The sequence below is a fragment of the Schistocerca nitens genome, chromosome 3 (assembly GCF_023898315.1).
Source record: "Schistocerca nitens isolate TAMUIC-IGC-003100 chromosome 3, iqSchNite1.1, whole genome shotgun sequence".
In the NCBI taxonomy this organism is placed as follows: domain Eukaryota; kingdom Metazoa; phylum Arthropoda; class Insecta; order Orthoptera; family Acrididae; genus Schistocerca; species Schistocerca nitens.
The window spans coordinates 847,438,669-847,460,099 of NC_064616.1; the positions used below are offsets into that span (position 1 = coordinate 847,438,669).

General features: G+C 43.5%; 1 protein-coding gene across 2 annotated transcripts in view; it reads left to right on the forward strand.

The window, feature by feature from the left end:
* The window catches only part of LOC126248871 (pancreatic lipase-related protein 2-like), a 148,314-nt gene that overhangs the window by 25,984 nt on the left and 100,899 nt on the right, over positions 1–21,431 (forward strand). For both annotated transcript variants that reach the window (XM_049950317.1, XM_049950318.1), the window contains exon 3: positions 1,727–1,986. In XM_049950317.1, the coding sequence (XP_049806274.1) occupies positions 1,727–1,986 (260 nt within the window). The remainder of the gene's footprint in view (positions 1–1,726; positions 1,987–21,431) is intronic.

Genomic DNA, 21,431 nt, shown 5'->3' on the forward strand with positions numbered 1-21,431 from the left:
ATCAGTGCCATTTCCATGGAAAACTCCACACTTGTCTGCTAGCTCCATAAGATGGTGCCATTTTGTAGCTGCATTAATAAGTGCTTAAGTTATGTAAATTGTATAGTTGCAGTAAAAATGTCGCTTGGAGGGTTTGCATGCAGGCTGCTGTGTAAACTGTGTATAGTGATATCATTAAGAGAATTAGTTCTGTGAGTGTGGTCCAAATATTAGGGACAAACTTGTGAGATGCTGAATTTGGAAATTAAATTTGGGTCAAGGGCAGAGATTTCATGGATATACTATATAATTTAATAATTCAGAAATATACTTCACTCTGCAATTTACAATCAGTTTTCTTCACTAAATTAAAAGCCTATGCTGGAGTATGCTGGACGAAAGAAAGGTTACAATGTTGACGACCCATATCGTCATTTGATGATGGTGATGATGATGATATTTGGTTTGTGGGGTGCTCAACAGCGCGGTTATCAGCACCCGTACAAATTCCCAATCTTTACACTGTCCAATCGTGTCACCTTCATGAATGATGATGAAATGATGAGGACAACACAAACACCCAGTCCCCGGGTGGAGAGAATCCCTATCATCATCTGAATATGTATTTAATTTGGCACTTGATACTGCACTGCTTCAATGTGAAAGTGATTCTTAATGTAAAAACATGTCTTTAGTGAGGTGTGCATGTTGTTCTCTGCCACTTCGTTTTAACCACTTCATCAAAATCCCACATCTGCACTATGAGCACTGACATAGGCACTATCAGGTGTGTAGGATATTTGTGTTTTGTGTTCTTGGCACTGTTGGCTGAAGATGTAACGATACAATAATGTTACTGAATTATGTATAATTTTCCTCTTATGGTAGTTCATATCTTGTTACTTTGTTTCTCTCTATTAAAATGTCGCTTGTGGTAGAATGCAACATTTTGAATGGAAATGACAGACCACTGTTGTTTTATGAGCGAGTGTTATTATAAGCATTGTTTTGTGTGGTTCTGAGCATTTGATGTCAAAGGTGCTCCTTGTTAGTATGACACCACTATACATTTTTTTTCCTCTTCTATATCACTGAAAAGACACATGAAAGAATTGCTTGTTTTTTAATTCATTTTTTGTGTAGGTTTTATGATACATTGCTATTTTTCATTAGCATTACTTGTTACCTTATCAGTCAGTGTTAATTGTCATGCTTGGGGTTTTCCAGAAAATTGTCTGTCAATGCACTGACAATCATGACAACAATGGCAATTTTATTGCTATTTATTACCTTTATGTTAGATACTCCATATGAACTTTACACATGTAACTCTTGTAAACACAGTAATTTCCAGTCGCATCTGCAAATAAAATACTAGAAGCAGAAAGAAAACACTACACTTCCTTCTAAATAAGTGCAATGAATGAAAAATATTAAGTAGCGATGCCTCTCAGTGAATCTGTATGGTACTTTATCATTGGAGGTAGTTTCGATATTGATGTTACTTGATATGTATGATGATATCATAGGTAGTGTTCACTAAATCTGACTTAACACTAAGAGTAATGAAGGAAAAGAGCTTGAAAGACAGGAAACATTGTACCACTTATATAACTGAATACACTGATGTTTCATAATTTAACAATACTTTTATGTTTGTGATATATTGTGCATATTGTTAAACAATCTACTTTTTCTCTTATCAAGTATGTTTTCTTGTCTAATATCCATATTTTGTGTATTTTAGATGATGTGGGTTGTTTTGCAATGCCTAAAAAGCATTCAGCATTCATGAAAGTGCCAGAATCACCTGAAAGTGTAGATACAAAATTCTGGCTATTCACTCGTACCAACACAACTGCTCAGGAGGTTATAGACTATGGGAATGGTTCACTGCAGAGTACTAACTTTAATCACAGTAAACCACTTAAGGTGCTTATTCATGGCTACAAGGGAAGTGGAAGAGACAAGGGTGCACTGGCAGGTGTAGCAGCCCTTATTAAAAAGGTAAACACTTTTGTTTTCTTCATCAAAACAATTATTTTTAAACAACAGAATTAAAGAATTTGGAAACAAAGAGGAACACCAGTATGAAAAAATAATGTGTCTCATAATGTATTATTTGTCCTGTCCAGAGATAAACTTTTAAGTAACAGAAAATCTGTGGCTGCATAAAATTGTGAAATAGAAAAGTAGTTACAACAAGCCATTCACCAAAGCAGAAATATTTTGGATCATAACATACAGTATATTTCTAAATTTTCTATACAGACTCCTGAGACATGGAGAAATTGCTGGATAGATAATGGTATGAATAGGGACTTTTGTCCAGAGGTGTCTTGTTGCAGGAACAGACAAGTAAAACAGTGTATTCAATTGTCATATGTTTTCTGGAGAAAACTGATGTTCATATACTATGACTCCAGTAATTATAACATTTGTCTCTAATTAACTAATATGATAACAATATCTATTCTAGTACTATGGTGCAAGTAAAAGTTATGGTATTTGTGTGACATACTGCTTGCTCACAGTCTCTTCCTTCCATTGATGGCCCAAATCTTGTTTATCCACAGCAAAACAATTAATATTGGACACTGGTATCACATAAATTAGTATTATGTAAATTTGCTGTCTGATTTGTTATAAAGTGTGAGACAGAGACTATATTTTATTGCACCCTATATGTTAAAATTTCACTTCCTTCATGATAATAGTTTTTATGGGCCTGTTATCTGTCTATTTTCATATTCATAGTCTTTATAAGATGGATATCAACAATACTGAAGGAGATTTGTACTTTGCATCCTGACTATGGTTTCTGAAATTGTGTAGGCCAGTTTTTGCGAGATAGAGTGTCTCCTGAAGTGTTCAAACATAGGATGACAAAGGACAGGAGACTTGGAACGGTGAACCTAAGCTGAGTGCATCATTTTTCTTGAAGAAAGTACAAATTTATTTCAAAATATGTCAGCAAACAGGATGGTAATTAAAACCACAACCTTCTCTTGCGCTTGATATAAGGACAGGAGACTTGGAACGGTGAACCTAAGCTGAGTGCATCATTTTTCTTGAAGAAAGTACAAATTTATTTCAAAATATGTCAGCAAACAGGATGGTAATTAAAACCACAACCTTCTCTTGCGCTTGATATATAATAATGAACAGCAAGTTTCTCTTACACAAGCAGTCTTTAAGACAAGAGAAATATCAGTTTAAAGAACAACCTTCACTTGCACAAACAAATTTAAAACAGAGAAACAATCATTGAAATAACTACTGTTTATCAGAATAAGTAGGCCAAAGCCATCTACCCCCCCCTCCCACCCCTCCCTCACAGGTGCAACTCATAAAATACAGTAGACAAGTTAAAGTCATGCAAACTTTAAAGGGGCATAAGACCCTTAAATAAAACCCATAAAAGTATTAAGACCCTCAAATAAAACCCACAAAAGTATTACGGTGGAATTAAGTAAAGGTTCCTAAATTAAATTACACAGAAACCAAGAACAAGAATCAGTCCTCCAAGAAAGGGGGCAAATTTACAGCTTTAAGTCTGGTACTCTTGCATTGAGTTGTAAGAACTGTGGAACCAAGTTAGGCCAAGCTGACTATCAAGAACAGTGAATTACAGATGGAATTTAAACATTCAAAAACTTAAATTCAGTAAATATTTGTAAACTCAAGTGCAGAAAAAAGATTTCTAGCTTTGTTACATTAGATCTCAGGACATGGCAAGCTCAAAAAGGCAGTTACTTAAAACCACCCATCAAATATAATATATGTAAAACTTAAAATCTGAAGCTGGAATCGAAACTTCAGCAAGAGCTAACAACCGGGGCACAGGCTGAAGTACCAACAGACATCGAATGTGGGAAAGTGCCATGCCAGTTACAATACCATGTTTCAGAAGCAGAAACTGTCAACAAATAGCACATTACGACACTTAAGCCAAGAATTTCGGCAATAAGATATTCCTGTCTTTCAAAACCTAATAAAGCCTTTAAAGTAATGTAACATTGACTAAGCGAATACTTAATTCTAAGTTAAGTGAATAAGGCTTAAACTTTTTAACTGTAAGCATAAATTTCAGTTATTGTACTAAAACTGCTAATATAAAAGGATAAAACACTTGTGATAACCAATAGCAGATTTACTAACAGACATCGAATGTTCTTTTGAAACTACAGAATAATAAATAGAAGCTTACCTGCCTGGCATGGACTTTAGGCTTAACATTTATAAGTGAGAGTGAGGTTGCAGACCCTCAAGATTTAAACCCATCTAAAATAAATTTAAAAGAACATTAGTCTAAAATGCCAAAAGCTGATTCAACACTGTTCAAAACTTACAACAGGTAAGAATGACAAAGCTAAGGAATAACAAATGGAAACACTAATGCACATTAAATACTACCAGCAGAATCAGGGCAGAACTGTTGAAAGGCAAATTTGCCACTTCAGTCAGTGGCCCATCTATGGAAACCTTCATGTAACCTGAGATTAACTCAGTTTCTAACAGATCAGCTGCTAGTACAAGACTTCTTATGTACAAATAAATGGAAATCAGTAAGAAAATCAGCAAAGCTCCACTCACAGTTTCAAATAAGTTACAGTAACTGCAAGAAAACCACATCTTTCAAACTCCACTGGTGAGGTTCACAGAGGGAATAAACACAATACACATCCTAACTTCTTTAGTACTCCATATGCCATCATTCAAAGCACTATTCCAGCCACCAACATCCAAACTGCACGTGGCAGAACATTCCAGAAAGCAAATTGCTCATGCAGTCCCTTGCCCAAACCCAGAAATCAGACACAATTGTTGCTGTCATGCATATGACTCCAATTACAGCAAGAGGGTCCAATGGCCACCATGTGAACTGACTGGCCCCACAGTCCATACCTGCTGCTGCCTCGTACCAACACCAACTTGCCAACTGGAGAATGGTATCACCTATTCCTCACTTGCAAACAGCGATAAACTGAGAGAATTAGTTCAGCACTCGTGCGTCCTACCAGGACACCAGGCAATCAGAGGATTAAAACACAACACAACACTGTCAAGGCTCATCCTCCTTAGACTACCTGCCAGTTAAGATTTTTCAGCATTTATGCTACACCATCTCACCAATGAAAGTTACATTCCATATATCGTGCTCAGAAAATGATTTAATTAATTTGCAAATTTTGTACATATTTTTGCAACAGGTATTTTGTTGTGCTCCAGATCATATTTAGTTGTAATGCTTTCAGGTACTTTTTAGCATCACTATTAGTGATTACAGTGTCATGAATCACTGTATCTCTCAGAAAAATCTCTCTTGATTTTCCTTTGTGTAAGGAGTTGAGGAAAGAAATTAATATTTGGGTCTTTATTTTGCTATTATCCATTTCTATCCCATTCTTCTCAACAAGTGTACTGTGCCACTGGCAGTCTTATTGTACAACCAAAATTTCTTATACGTCTAGGAGGGATCCTTTAATAATATTTTGCTATGGTAGTTGGTTACAAATGTAGTAATTCCCAGGTCCAGAGTAAATTATGATCATTCTTTCCCACAATGTGTTAACAAATGTGGGAGAGTGTAACTTATGGTTTTATCTGTTTAATTGTGAAAGTGGAAAAGTATATACTACTGGTCAGCTCTTCCTAATGAATTACAGAGCCCTTGATAGGTGATAGGAGTTTCAAAAAACACCATGTAAATAAATGTCATATTGATTTTTAGAAATGGTATTGATATTTCATTATGGACTTATATTATTCAGAATCACACTTATATACCAGATGCTAATGGACAAATGCTTAAAAATACTTGCAGTGTAGTATCAATATCATAACATGAAAGATGTCAGCTATAAATAAGCAGAGTATTAGTGGTTCCTTCAACTGAACTCCTGCATCTGTTATGAAATGCCTTGTATTGAGAATATGGCTGCACAATGTATATTATCAATTTGTATGTGGAATATCATGTGGAGTGAAGTGATGAGACATTCCATATTTAAAGTTTATAACAAGATGCAGAATTCATTGACTCATAGTATTAAGTGTATATCTCTTTCCACTGTAGACATTGTGTATCCAGGCATATCTACAGAATGTGACTGCAATATCTGTGAATAATTGTCCATTCCAACAGACAAGCAATATTGCATAAAATAATATACACATTAAATGGGGGACTTATGAAATCCGTGCAGTTATGTCTGAGACTGACAAAATATTGCAGTAGACGGCCAAGGATAGTGTCTGTATTCTTTAACTGAAGTGACTCCAATCATTGGTTCCTTGAAGGCTGAAAACAAATGGGTTCATACAATGAAACAAGAATTCATATACTACAACCCAATGATAGATTTAGCAGACCCCTTGAAATCATGGGCTGTCATTGTGTCCTTACTCTTTAGGTGAGGTGATTTTAATGATTGGTCCCTTGATGACTGGGAAAAATAGCTTCGTACAATGAATCGAGACTACAGATAATACAAGCTGATGATAGATTTGGGATATGTTGCAGACCTCCTAAAATCATGGACTAATGTAGAATATAGTGGTGTCTTTGGTACAGTATGAGGTATTTTATCATGGTATGATTCAAGTGTCATGATGAAGCTGATTGCATCATAAAATAGAACACTCTATTTCCTGCTGGAACATCCCCATATGTACCACTTCATGGACACATATACCATGTAATACAAAGTTATCCTGAACACAATGAGTCATACCATTTTCGGAGCATTCTGAATGTTTCGGCAATAGACTTGATTACCTCTATCTTCAATATGCACCTAAATGGTCATCTTTGGAATCTAATCAATGGTCCATAAATTTATAAATCTTATTGTTGTATAGGCTATACAGTTATTGGCAGCAACTAACTCAGCAGGGCTGAACATAAGCTCAATAGATAAAACATTATTTATCTCCTTAAAAGTACACACTTGTTGCTTAGATGCACTGCAGATGGTGTACAACTGGCACCATATGATCATTTGACCCACCAGAAATGTTGTAATTTATATCAGTGAAGTGGTGTGTATGTGCCAATTGATTATACAAAGCAGCTCAGTAAGATGGGCCTCTGTGGAGATGTGGCAAAATGGCAAAAAGCACCTATCATTTATATGAATGCATGGTGTCTCTTCTTTCAAACATGTCTGTAAGAACAGACACCATGCATTCATATATGTGTTGTGGCGTAACAAGCTAGCTACGCCACACTGAAGTAGCCGAAAGGGCACGCGTCAACTCACGCCGTCTTGCATTAAGTCTGAAACAGGATACTCTATGAATGCTATAAAGAAAAGAACGGAGCTTCTCGTATACTTAACTTTATTCCCTCTTGTGGTACATCGCTATGGTTAATACAAGTGAGACTCTCTCCAGATATGGTTAACTGCGCCTTGCTAGGTCGTAGCCATGGACTTAGCTGAAGGCTATTCTAACTGTCTCTCGGCAATTGAGAGAAAGGCTTCGTACGTGTAGTCGCTAGCAATGTCGTCCGTAGAACTGGGGCGAGTGCTCGTACGTCTCTCCAGACCTGCCGTGTGGTGGCGCTCGGTCTGCGATCACACAGTGGCGACACGCGGGTCCGACATGTACTAATGGACCGCGGCCGATTTAAACTACCACCTAGCAAGTGTGGTGACACCACATTCCTCCCCCGCAAATCGGCGAACGGTCGTGTGATAAGGCTTCCGCCCGCCGTGGGGAGGACCCCATGTTGACGTATGCGATGAGGTGGGGAGCCTAACAACAGGCGAGGCTGTGCCACCCGCACCCGGCCATTCGGTCCGAGGGGAGCTAGGAAACGCCTGAAAACCTAGTCCAGGGTGCACGTCAACATGCGGTGTATGCGCCCGTAATGAGACAGAAGGGGTCGAAGGGTCGACCTCCATTGCGTCGGGGTATCCGACGCGCGATGACGCCATGTGGTCCGGAGCGGGCAAGAGTTCCATGGCGGAGGACAGCTGGTCACGGGAAGCGGACGGCGGCGCGTGACCCAGGGAGGCGCTTGGCGGCTGCAGCGAAGCGTCCACTACGGGCGGCGGCGGCGGTGGCTGCGGCGGCGGCGCGACGCCATGGGGCAAAATGGAAGGCATCGTCGGTAACACCTGGGGATGAGGCGAGCCAGTAGATGGGTCCCCAGGGCGCTGACCGGACGGCACCGTCGCTGAAAGGAGACAGGGAGCGGCAGAACCCGTGCGACGACAGAGGCGCAGCTGATGGAGATGCCGGCGCACCTCACCAGAGGCCCCCAAAACCAAATACATCGCGCGGCCGAGGCAGCGAAGAATGCGCCCTGCGAGCCAACGCCGTGAACCGCGATAGTTGCGATAGAATACAACGTCGCCTGGAGCAAAAGCAGGAGTCTGCCGCTGCACAGGAACCTGAGGTGGCGGATGCAGCAAAGACATCAAGGTTCGATGAGGACGACCGTGGAGCAACTCAGCCGGCGAGCGACCATCGCGGGGCTGAGAGCGATACGAGGACAAAAAGAGCAACAATGCGTCCTCCCGAGAATGCGACTCTTTCAACTTCAACATCTGTGACTTGAAAGTCCGGACCAAACGTTCAGCGGCACCGTTTGACTGAGGCGAAAACGGCGCGGATGTCAGATGTTGAATACCATTGGCCTTGCAGAATGACTGAAATTCTGCGGACATGAATTGTGGGCCATTGTCGGAAACAATAGTCTGTGGAAGACCTTCAATGCAAAAAAAAGCGGACAACGCTTGGATGGTGGCAGATGACGTCGTGGAAGACATCCGGACAACAAATGGAATATTACTGAAGGAATCGACAACAACCAACCATCGAGCATTCCAGAAGGGACCAGCAAAATCGATATGTAAGCGTTGCCAAGGGGAAGTGGCGTTCGGCCATGCAAAGAATTTCCGCGGTGGTGCGGATTGTTGTTCGGCACATGCCATGCAAGAAGAGCACATATTCGTAATCGCAGCATCGATGCCGAACCAAGTACAGTGCTGACGAGCAAGTTGTTTCGTACGCACGATACCCCAATGTCCTTGGTGGAGAAGCTTTAAGACAGAGGACTGTAACGAACGTGGGACCACGACCCTGGACTGATCATTATCAGAACGCAACAACAAAACACCACGTCGTACAAAAAGTCTCTCCTTGTGAGCAAAAAATCGGCGAACCAACGGATCCGTGATCCGCGACTGTGACAAGGGCCATTGCGTAGCAACAAAACGCAAAACAGTAGCAAGGACAGGGTCAGCAGCTGTGGCTGTAGCTACACGACGAAAATCAATCGGAAACGAGTCGACCACATCATCGGTTTCCGAATCAATGAACATGCAAGCAAGTTCGGAAGAATGGAATGCTTTATCCGCAGCAACAGGCAAACTGGACAACGCATCAGCGTTTCCGTGCTTAGCAGTGGACCGATACAAGATATCGTAGCGGTACTGCGAGAGGAAAATAGACCAGCGAATGAATTTCTGCGCTGTACGTGGAGGTACAGGCTTGTTCGGATGAAAAAGCGATGTCAAAGGTTTGTGGTCGGTGATGATGGTAAAGTGACGACCATACAAGAAATCATGGAACTTAGTAACACCAAACACGAGAGCTAAAGCTTCTTTCTCGATCTGTGAATAATTCCGTTGCGCGGACGAGAGCAATTTGGACGCAAATGCAATAGGGCGATCATGCGAACCATCTTTGTGCGCAAGCACAGCACCGATCCCGAAATCCGATGCATCTACCATCAACAAAAGTGGTTTCTGGGGATCGAATGGCGTAAGGCAAGTATTAGAAAGCAACGCCAACTGGCGAAAGGCGCGTTCGCATTCCGTCGTCCAGACGAACGGAACACCTTTACGGCGTAAGCGATGAAGCGGAGCTGAAATGGAAGAGGCATTGCGCAGAAAGCGATGATAATAGTTAATTGTTCCCAACACACTCTGTAGCTGCTTCACATTCTGTGGCGAAGGCAAGTCCTGTATGGCACGGTGGTGCTCTGGACTCGGAAATATGCCTTGGGCATTGAGTACATGACCCAAATATGGTAAGTCACGAGCAAAAAACACACATTTGTCCTTCCGCAAGCGAAGACCATTTTGTCGCAAGACCTGAAACAACGTTCGGAGATTTTGTAAATGGTCTGCGGCCGTCTTTCCGGAGATCACAATATCGTCCAGATAGTTTGCAGCAGTAGGGACCGACGCACAAACAGTTTGTAAATATTGCTGAAACAATGCAGGGGCGGATGCACACCAGAATGGCAGTCTTTGGAATCGGTACAAACCAAGATGCGTGTTAACCACCAATACTCGCTGGGATTCTTCGTCCACCGGTATTTGCAAGTATGCATCTACTAGGTCCAACTTTGAAAAATACGTTCCCGGGCACAGTTTGTCAAAAAGATCTTCCGGGCGGGGCAAAGGAAAAGTAGCAGTCACAAGTGGTGGATTCACAGTTGCCTTGAAGTCCACGCAAAGTCTCAATTTTCCGGAAGGTTTTTGCAAAATTACTAAGGGTGAGGCCCAGAGAGAAGCCTGCACACGTTCAATGACACCTTGTGATTCTAAATCGTTTAATGTTCTGGCGACCTCATCACGCAATGCGTGGGGAACATTGCGCGCTCTGAAAAATGTCGGTTGCGCGTTCACTTTCAGTTCCAAATGAGCTTCATAGTTCTTAGCGCAACCAAGGCCCGGTGCAAAAATGTCTGCAAATTCCTCACATAGACTAGAAACACTTTCTGAAGGCACAGTCTCGTTCACTGATAGGACCTGATTGACTATAGACAAGTTAAACAATTGAAATAAATCTAAACCAAACAAGTTCACTGCCGAAGAAGAACGAAGAACGTAAAATGACACCAGTTTTGTTTGTCCCTTGTATGTTGCAAGAAGGCTGCACTGTCCTAACACAGGGATATTCTGTCCTGAATAACTAGTGAGCTGAACATTTGCGACACGCAACGGAGGTGCGCCCAGTTGTTTGTACGTGGCGTGATTGAGCAATGAAACTGCAGCTCCGGTATCGAGCTGGAACGGTATCACTTGTCCGGCAAAGTCCAAATCTACAAAAAGTTTATTGTCCTGCCGACGACAAGAGCGACTGTTTTGTGGAACGTGAACAGACACTGGTACAGAATCACGTGCGACGTGACGGGATTTCCGTCGACGTCGACGCACACTTTTTGTGGGACGAACACAGTCACAGTTAGAGAGAGCAGCACAGGGCGGAGTGGCATTAACTACATGAATGTCCATGGGCGAAGGTACCCGAGCCTGTGTGTCCTTGATTCGATTCCGGCGCGAAGCAAAGGGCCTGGAATGGTTGTGATTGTCCGATCTAAGCTTTTTCTGGCAAACACTTTGAACATGTCCTTTCTTGTTACAGAAAAAGCAAATAGCCTGGCGTGACGGGCAATTCTCACGCGAATGGTTAGTTGCACACCGCGGGCATGATTTCACCGCATTTGCTTGCTTTCGCGGGACACGTGGCGGTGCGGACGTGCGCGAAGGCTGTTTACAGTTCCGCGCAGCGCGCCCGGCGGGCCGGTTAATGCGACACACAGCTGGCGAAGTTTCAAATGATTCCTGAGCAAAGTCAAGTGTGTCTTGCCTATCCAATATGTCTATCACTTGTTGAAGGGAGGGATTGACGAGTTTCAAAATCTGTTCCCTTATGCGAACATCAGAAACGTTCTGTGCAATAGCATCACGCACCATAGTATCTGAATACGGGAGGCCACATTCACATTCAAAAGCACAATCCCTAGTAAGGCCTTGCAATATTGCAACCCACTCCCGATTAGTTTGACCGGCCGTACGTTTTGTACGAAAGAACGCATACCTTTTTGCAACGACATTTACTGTTTCCTTGAAATAGGCATCTAAAGCAGACAAAATTTCTTCGTATGACAGAGTTGCTACGTCGCGTCGGGGAAACAATTTCACTATCACACGGTAGGTGGACACACCTACACACAAAAGCAAAAACGGCTGCCGCTCATTACCTTGAATTCTGTAGGCGGCGAGATGAAATCCTAATTGTCGTGACCATTCCGTCCAAGATTCCTCGTCCGCTTTATACGGACGAAACGGTGGTGCAACTGCGTGTTGTGGCTGCGGTAGCGATGAAGCGGCGGCGGCCGCATCGGTTTGCAGCGCACGTTGACCCTGAACGAGCTGTCCAAGGGCATCCAATAAGGCCTGCCTCTGCTGATTCTGCAAGCGATAAAATTCGGACAGTACATCTGGCGAAGCCATGACACAAGTAATGTAAGCAAAGCAAGAATAAAGAACAAGACCCCTTTCTTTTTTTCTCGTCGCCAAACTGTTGTGGCGTAACAAGCTAGCTACGCCACACTGAAGTAGCCGAAAGGGCACGCGTCAACTCACGCCGTCTTGCGTTAAGTCTGAAACAGGATACTCTATGAATGCTATAAAGAAAAGAACGGAGCTTCTCGTATACTTAACTTTATTCCCTCTTGTGGTACATCGCTATGGTTAATACAAGTGAGACTCTCTCCAGATATGGTTAACTGCGCCTTGCTAGGTCGTAGCCATGGACTTAGCTGAAGGCTATTCTAACTGTCTCTCGGCAATTGAGAGAAAGGCTTCGTACGTGTAGTCGCTAGCAATGTCGTCCGTAGAACTGGGGCGAGTGCTCGTACGTCTCTCTAGACCTGCCGTGTGGTGGCGCTCGGTCTGCGATCACACAGTGGCGACACGCGGGTCCGACATGTACTAATGGACCGCGGCCGATTTAAACTACCACCTAGCAAGTGTGGTGACACCACATATGAGTAATTGATTTGTTTAGATGGGCAACAAATCCACCTTCTTCAGTACAGATTTGGAAGTACATCCAACCTCCTGCAGGTATCTTTTAGTAGTGAGCACGGAAGACATGGATAGGACTGCAGATATGTGGTACTAGATGGAATTGTGGGTTGGCTGAGAGGTATGCCAAGATAGTCTATGCAGTTGTGATACGGACTGTGTTCTGGGTGGCACAGTGGTCAGTGCAACTGCCTAGCGAGCAGGAGATCCCAGGTTCGAATCCCAGCCTGGCACATAATTTCACTCATCGCTGCTGATTCCACATAATGTTCTGATGCAGCTGACATCAATAATCCCTTTGTTTTCCTTTCGTTTCTCCCACTCCTCCTGCAATTTACATAAAAGGAGCTATCGTGTTTTGGAAGTGCCCATGTTCACACCATGGATGAAGTTCCCCAATTTGTTACTGTACCAACATTGTCTGTCCAACATGTCTAAAAGGAACAGTGTAGCCGGCCGCGGTGGTCTCGCGGTTCTAGGCGCGCAGTCCGGAACCGTGTGACTGCTACGGTCGCAGGTTCGAATCCTGCCTCGGGCATGGATGTGTGTGATGTCCTTAGGTTAGTTAGGTTTAAGTAGTTCTAAGTTCTAGGGGACTTATGACCACAGCAGTTGAGTCCCATAGTGCTCAGAGCCAACAGTGTACTGCTTACAGCCATGTAACATGATTTAAGAACAGTGATTACACAAAGATCATAACTGACAGGGAACAGAGGCACATGCCACAGCTTATTAATGACAATCAGTTCCAAACATGACAGAAGTGGATGCTGTCAATGAATACAGGTCCATCTTAAGCAGTTTCCAAGCGAACATCATGAAGGGAACTGCATGTAGTGGATAACTTTTTGTGATGTTTGCATGTGTATCTTTCTGCCTCTATTGCACTATGCAACAGAGGTAGAAAACCACACATATAAAGATTACAAGAAAAAGTACAGAAATGAGTTTGAAAATGAGAATAAATTCTCGATATGCATTGCTGTAAGCATGAAAAACATAAGCAGCTGATGCAGGGTTTCGTTATTCAAATCATGAGGAATGTTACTGCAATTCACTAGTGGAAATGGGAACTGGCGACACGGTTTAGTGTTCATTTGCTGTGATGAACCATGATCACTACCTGGAGCAGAGCTTCTGAGTTCTTTGCCTCAAACTCCTGTGGTTAAAACAATATAGATCTAAGAATTTTGCAACAATTAATGCACATATTTCCCTGTTTCTGATCATATTTTAGATACTTCCTTAATGCTTAGTTAATGTTAATACAGCCCTTGCTGCATGTTCCTATGAGAAGACAATTGTTTTTCTCTGAGTCAAGGGGTTCTGGGACTTCGCAATAAAGGCTTTGGTAGCTCCGTATACGAGTCACCCTCAGTAAGTAATGCAATAAATTTTGTTCTAAAAGCAGGTTGGTTTTACTCAGGATTCCAATACACCAGACTGTTCCCCACTCTTTTGGGTACAAAACGCTATTTTTCAACGTAATCTCCCTTGAATGTGATGGCCTTACGTCACCTTACTGTGAAAAGGGGGGGGGGGAGGAGCTGTATGCCTGCATGGTAACGTTATACTGGTCGACACTGGAGCCAACGTCTTGCTGCGTCAATAATCTTCCCATCATCCCCATACTGCTTCCTGTGCAGTGCATCTTTAATTGGGCCAAAAAGATAAAAGTCAGAAGGTACGAGATCTGACCTGTAGGGTGGATATGTAAGAACAGTCCAACGAAGTTTTGTGATCTCCTCTCGGGTGCAAAAACTTATTAGAAGCCTTGAGTTGTCATGGAGAAAGAGAGTTTAGTTTCCATCTTTGTGGCGAGTAACACGCTGAAGTCGTTTCTTCAGTTTGCTAAGGGTAGCACAATACACTTCAGAGTTGATCGTTGCACCATGAGGGAGGACATAAAATACACTACTGGCCATTAAAATTGCTACACCACGAGGATGACGTGCTACAGACGCGAAAGTTAACCGACAGGAAGAAGATGCTGTGATATGGAAATCATTAGCTTTTCAGAGCATTCAAACAAGGTTGGCGCCGGTGGCCACACCTACAACGTGCTGACATGAGGAAAATTTCCAACTGATTTCTCATACACAAACAGCAGTTGACCAGTGTTGCCTGGTGAAACGTTGTTGTGATGCCTTGTGTAAGGAGGAGAAATGCGTACCACCACGTTTCCGACGTTGATAAAGGTCGGATTGTAGCCTATCGCGATTGCGGTTTATCGTATCGCGACATTGCTGCTCGCGTTGGTCGAGATCCAATGACTGTTACCAGAATATGGAATCGATGGGTTCACGAGGGTAATACGAAACGCCGTGCTGGATCCTAACGGCCTCGTATCACTAGCAGTCGAGATGAAAGACATCTTATCCGCATGGCTGTAACGGATCGTGCAGCCAAGTCACGAGCCCTGAGTCAACAGATGGGGACGTTTGCAAGACAACAACCATCTGCACGAACAGTTCGACGACGTTTGCAGCAGCATGGACTATCAGCTCGGAGACCATGGCTGCGGTTACCCTTGACGCTGCATCACAGACAGGAGCGCCTGCGATGATGTACTCAACGACGAACCTGGGTGCACTAATAGCAAAACGTCATTTTTTCCGATGAATCCAGGTTCTGTTTACAGCATCATGATGGTCGCATCCGTGTTTGGCGAGATCACGCTGAACGCATTGGAAGCGTGTATTCGTCATCGCCATACTGGCGCATCACCCGGCGTGATGGTATGGGGTGCCATTGGTTTCACGTCTCGATCACCTCTTGTTCGCACTGATGGCACTTTGAACAGTGGACGTTACATTTCAGATGTGTTATGACCCATGGCTCTACCCTTCATTCGATCCCTGTGAAACCATGCATTTCAGCGGGATAATGCACGACCGCATGTTGCAGGTCCTGTACGGGCCTTTCTGGATACAGAAAATGTTCGACTGCTGCCCTGGCCAGCACATTCTCCATATCTCTCACCAATTGAAGATGTCTGGTCAGCCGAGCAGCTGGCTCGTCACAATACGCCAGTCACTATTCTTGATGAACTGTGGTATCGTGTTGAAGCTGCATGGGCTGCTGTACCTGTACACGCCATCCAAGCTCTGTTTGACTCAATGCCCAGGCGTATCAAGGCCGTTATTACGGCCAGAGGTGGTTGTTCTGGATACTGATTTCTCAGGATCTATGCCCCCAAATTGCGTGAAAATGTAATCACATGTAAGTTCTAGTATAATATATTTGTCCAATGAATACCCATTTATCATCTGCATTTCTTCTTGGCGTAGCAATTTTAATGGCCAGTAGTTTATAATAACCCCTTCAGAATCGCAGAAGACCGTCGCCATGACTTTACCAGCTGAGAGTGCGGCTTTAAACTTAGTCTTCGGAGGAGAGGTGGTGTGGCTCCACACTATTGACTGCCACTGAGCGAGGTGGCGCAGTGATTAGCGCAGGGGGCTTGCATTCGGGAGGATGATGGCTTAAACCTGTGTCCAGCTATTCAGATTTGAGTTTTTCATGATTTCCCTAAATCGCTCCAGGCAGGTGCCAGCATGGTTCTTTTGAAACGCCACAACCGATTTTCTTCCCCATCCTTGACACAATCTGAGCTTGTCCCCTCCCTCTAATGACCTTGATGTCGACAGGACGTTAAATCCAGCCTTCCTTCCTTTCATGGATTGCCATTTGTTTCCGGTTCGAATTGATGAAAAAATGTTCAAATGTGTGTGAATTCTTGTGGGACTTAACTGCTAAGGTCATCAGTCCCTAAGCTTACACACTACTTACACTAAATTATCCTAAGGACAAACACACACACCCAGGCCCGAGGGAGGACTCGAACCGCCACCAGGATTAGCTGCACAGTCCATGACTGCAGCGCCTCGAATTGATGAAGCTATGTTTCATCATCCATGACGAATTTCGACAAAAAATTGTCGTGTGCAAGCAATTCCGCACAGATAGCCCTTCGTTGCTCTTTATGGTATTCTGCTAATCGTTAAGGAATCCAGTGGGCACGGACCTTTGAGTACCCTAACAGCAATACCAACAGAGACATCCAATTGAGCAGCGAGGTGTTTGATTGTGACCTGTCAAACACCTCGAATGAGGATATCCACACATTCTAACATTGCACGAGACACACATTTGTGCAGCCGTCCAGCATGCAGGAGATTGAACAGGTTTGCACGATCTTGCTGTGATGATGACTCGTCAAATGACTCACAATGCCTTTGTTTACTTGAAGTCTCCGTAGACATTCTGTACACATCTATGAATATCTGCGATGATCTGGTTTTCACCAAAAGAAACTCAATGATTGTTCTGTGTTTGGAACACACCTCTGTTACAGGCGCCATTTCGAAGGCTACGTACAGCGCTGCCACCTATCGTGACTTCTTGAAACTGTAGGGCCTGAAGTGGGAATATTCCTCGACGTTCCACAACGAATTCCGCCTTTTTTTCGACCGAAATTGGTCGAGAAAAAATGTGTTGAATTAGTTATTGAACTTCCCTCGTAGTATGAGTATAGCATATTGGCTACTATTAACACTTTTTATACGAGCTTGGTTTGAAAAGTTCTCGGAATCACCATGAGAGGGCAGACCTAGCGCAATGAGTTGTTCACGTGATATTCATTGAACTGTTGCCTGTACGTGCCACGTCAGTGCACTTGGAAGAGAGCTGTGGTGGTGACGTGTTGTTCCCACGTAGTGATTTGCGAAGATGGAAAAAATCGAAATTCCAGCAGTGATTAAGTACTTCGTAAACAAAGGTATGAAAGCAAAGGACATTCACGCCGATTTCCAGAATACACTGGGGAACTCTGCTCCTTCATATTCATCTGTTGCCAAGTGGAAAAATGAGTTTAAATTTGGTTGGGAGAGCGTAGATGATGACCCGCGCAGTGGTTGGCCAAGATGTATCACTACTCCAGAAATCATTGCAAAAGTGCACAAAATGATCATGGAGGATCACCGATTGAAAGTGCGTGAAATAGCTCACGCTTGCAATATGTCATCTGAAAGGGTATATCACATTTTAACTGTAGAATTAGAAATGAAAAAATTATCTGCCAGATGGGTGCCGCGACTCTTGACGTGCACCTGCACACATATTCGTCGCCATGGCAAAATTACACGAATTAGGCTACGAATTGTTGTCACACCCAATTTATTCACCTCATATGACTCCGGCAGGCTTCCATCTCACAAAACTCAAAATTTTTCTTGGTGGACGAAGATTCACTTCAGACGAAGAACTGATAGACAGAGTTGACAACTATTTTGCAGGCCTGGAGGAGACTCATTTCCAAGATGGGGTTAAGACATTGGAACATCGTTGGAGCAAGTGGATTAATCTACAAGGAGACTACATTGAAAATTAAAAAAAAAGGTTCAGTATGTAAGTACTTTTTTCCTATTCCATTCCGAGAACTTTTCAAACCACCCTCGTATGGGTAGTGCATAGGAAAAATGTGAGATTCTTCATTTGGAGATACAGTGACAATATCAGGAAACAGAGGAAGGCATGTCATCCACGAATGAGGACAAATACTACTTGCACCACACATCTTGGGTGGCCTCAATACATAATACCATCTTTCTGCACTTTTGTATGCTAATGACATCTACAGCTTATTTTTGTCTATATTTGTTGAACATTCGTCGCTTCTTCTTGTGAATATGAATAGCCTGCCAGCCTTACATAGAGGAGCCGGCCGTGGTGGCCGAGCGGTTCTAGGTGCTTCAGTCCGGAACCGCGCGACTGCTACGGTCGCAGGTTCGAATCCTGCCTCGGGCATGGATGTGTGTGATGTCCTTAGGTTAGTTAGGTTTAAGTAGTTCTAAGTTCGAGTGGACTGATGACCTCCGATGTTAAGTCCCATAGTGCTCAGAGTCATTTGAACCATTTTACATAGAGGATGTTGTGCTGTTCGAGAAATCTTCACCTAAACCACTCACAGAGGTACAGGAAAAACTGAGTTTAGTCCGCCGTACCTCTACTGTGCTCTACAGTCCTCATCAAAGTAGGCTGTCAAATTCTTTATAGAAGATTAACTTTATCGAGTCATGCAATACATTATACTTCTGCCCAGTTTTGTCTGAGGCCTTCTTCAGATGCTGTTTCGTGGTGATATGTGTTGATATTCAAAAACTATTTAGTGCTACGTGGGGACAGAGACCACATTTGGAAAGGACAATGGGCGAAACTGGACAGTGATATTGTGGCAGACGAAACTCAGTACCACTGTCACTGTGGTGTACCGGTTATGATACTAGACTGTTCCATGGAGACTCGTGAGTTCAAAACTCACATCAACTGTAAAATTTTAATTTCTCTATTCGGTTTGAGGACATTCTAGAAGAATTCACAAATATCAAGAATCATTGTACTGGAATGTTCTGTAACTGCATATGTATAACGTATGAGTTCTGGCCAGAGGCAGTTCGCTCTGCGCTCTTGTATTGCAAATGCTGAATAAACCTTCATTAAGTGAAGTCAGTGTTAGTCATTCATCTAATTACACCTTCTTCTACGTGACATTATTCTGGTGGAGACGCTGGGTATTGGAACTTGTGATAGCGCACATTATCAACGACACAGTGGCTCCCATCACGCCACGACAGAGCCGCAGTTTACGTGGCGAGAAACCTGAGTTCAAGCTATATTCGACAGATTGCAATCTTTTGGGGACAGAATAAGAAGAGGGTGTTACGATGACAGCAACTGTGTGACACCACATAAGACATCCTTCGAGGTTATCTGGTGTCGATGGCCGAGATCCAAACAAGTGGCTGAAGGTATATGAGCGTACAGGCAAATTTAACAAATGGGATGACACCGTGTGTTTGGCTAACGTATGTTTCTACTTGGAGAGCACTGCCAAGCAATGGTATGGGAACAACGAGGAGAAGTTCACAAGCTGGGAAGTACTCCAGGTGGAACTGCGCAAGTATTTCGGCGACACACAACGACAGAAGTGCATGGCTGAAGATAAATTAAAGTGCAGGGCACAGCGTCCAGGAGAAACGACAGCATCCTACATTCAAGACGTCTTGGAGCTGTGTAAAATAGTGGATCCTAGAATGGAGGAGGAATATAAAGTTGCACATCTCATGAAGGGTGTTGCTGAGGACATGTATCAAGCCCTACTCCTGAAGGAGGTTTTGACAGCAGACGACTTCATAAAATGGTGGCAGTATATCAGTATATCGAGACAATGCATGAAAAAAGAATTACACGCAAGAAGTCTGAAAACGTCGTGATGGAGGACGCAACTGGTTTCACAAGTAGTCTTCGTCAGATAGTGAGAGAGGAAGTTCAGAAGGCACTTGGATTGCACAGCGAGCAAAAAACGTAGACGCTTCAACAGGTCATCAGGGAGGAAGTGGAACAGACATTGAACCCAATCTCTCGTCCTTCATTTCCCTTTAAAATGGTGAAAAAGTCGAGTCTCAGGTGAAGTTACGGTCCTACATTGCCGCATGAGGAACCTGTTTGGGCACCGAGGACGACTGATGTCTGGAGTACTCAGGATAACCAACCAGTATGTTTCCACTGCGGACGACCGAGACATGTGGTGCGCTATTGTCGAGAAAGACGGCCGATATTTGATGACTCCCGCGCCGGAAGATAGCAGACCGATCTTAACCGACGACAACTTCGGGACAATGGAGATGAATTAGAAGATGTGGGTGCAGGACGACGTAGGTCACCATCGCCGCAAGCTAGCTGCTGGAGAGGACGCTCCCCAACACGTCGATCACGGTCTCCATCGCCGTTTAGAAACTCGAGCCGATCACCTAGCTGCCGCAACCTGGAAAACTAAAGGGTGCGACCTTCCTTGGAGGTGAGGCCGCCGAAGAGAAAAATCCTCTGCCGTCGATCATTGTAAAAATGATAGGAAACTACGTCGATATCCTCATGGATGGCAGACCAGCCCAAGTTCTTGTGGACTCTGGAGCATCATATTCAGTCATTTTGGAGAAGTACCGTTGCCAGTTGCAGAAAACCGTATTCGTCGACAGCAAAACATCTTTGCTGAAGCTGGCTAATGGGAAATATGTAAAGTAAAACCTACAGGAAGATGTGTCATTCATTTGGGTATAAATGGCCATACACAGCCCTTAGAATTTATCGACTTATAAGAGTGTAGTCATGACTTCATTCTCGGATGGGACTTTTTGAAAGCTTCTCAGGCAACTATAGATTGTGATCGCTCGAAGATCATGCTAGACGAGACGAGATACTGTGGACAGGAAGATACGAATCTGAGTGTGGGGAGATCATGTGTGCTGGATGGAGTGATCATTCCTGCAGTTAGCGCTAGAAAGGTAAATGTCATGTGTCATGCCATGGATCTTGTAGTGGAATGTAAGAGAAGCATACCACTGAAGAATAACTTGGTCATCCCAGCATCTGTCGTCTTGTTGAAGAATGGATTCGGTGAATTGTGGATAGTTAACTGTCGCCGAGAATTGCAGATCCTTCCAAGATGCTTGTGCATAGCAAACGCTGAGCCGTTAATTGCAGAACAGCTGAGCATCATAGAAACCCCCCATGCCCAGTCTGTGGGCGAAATTGGCGCTACCACTACGAGACAAGATC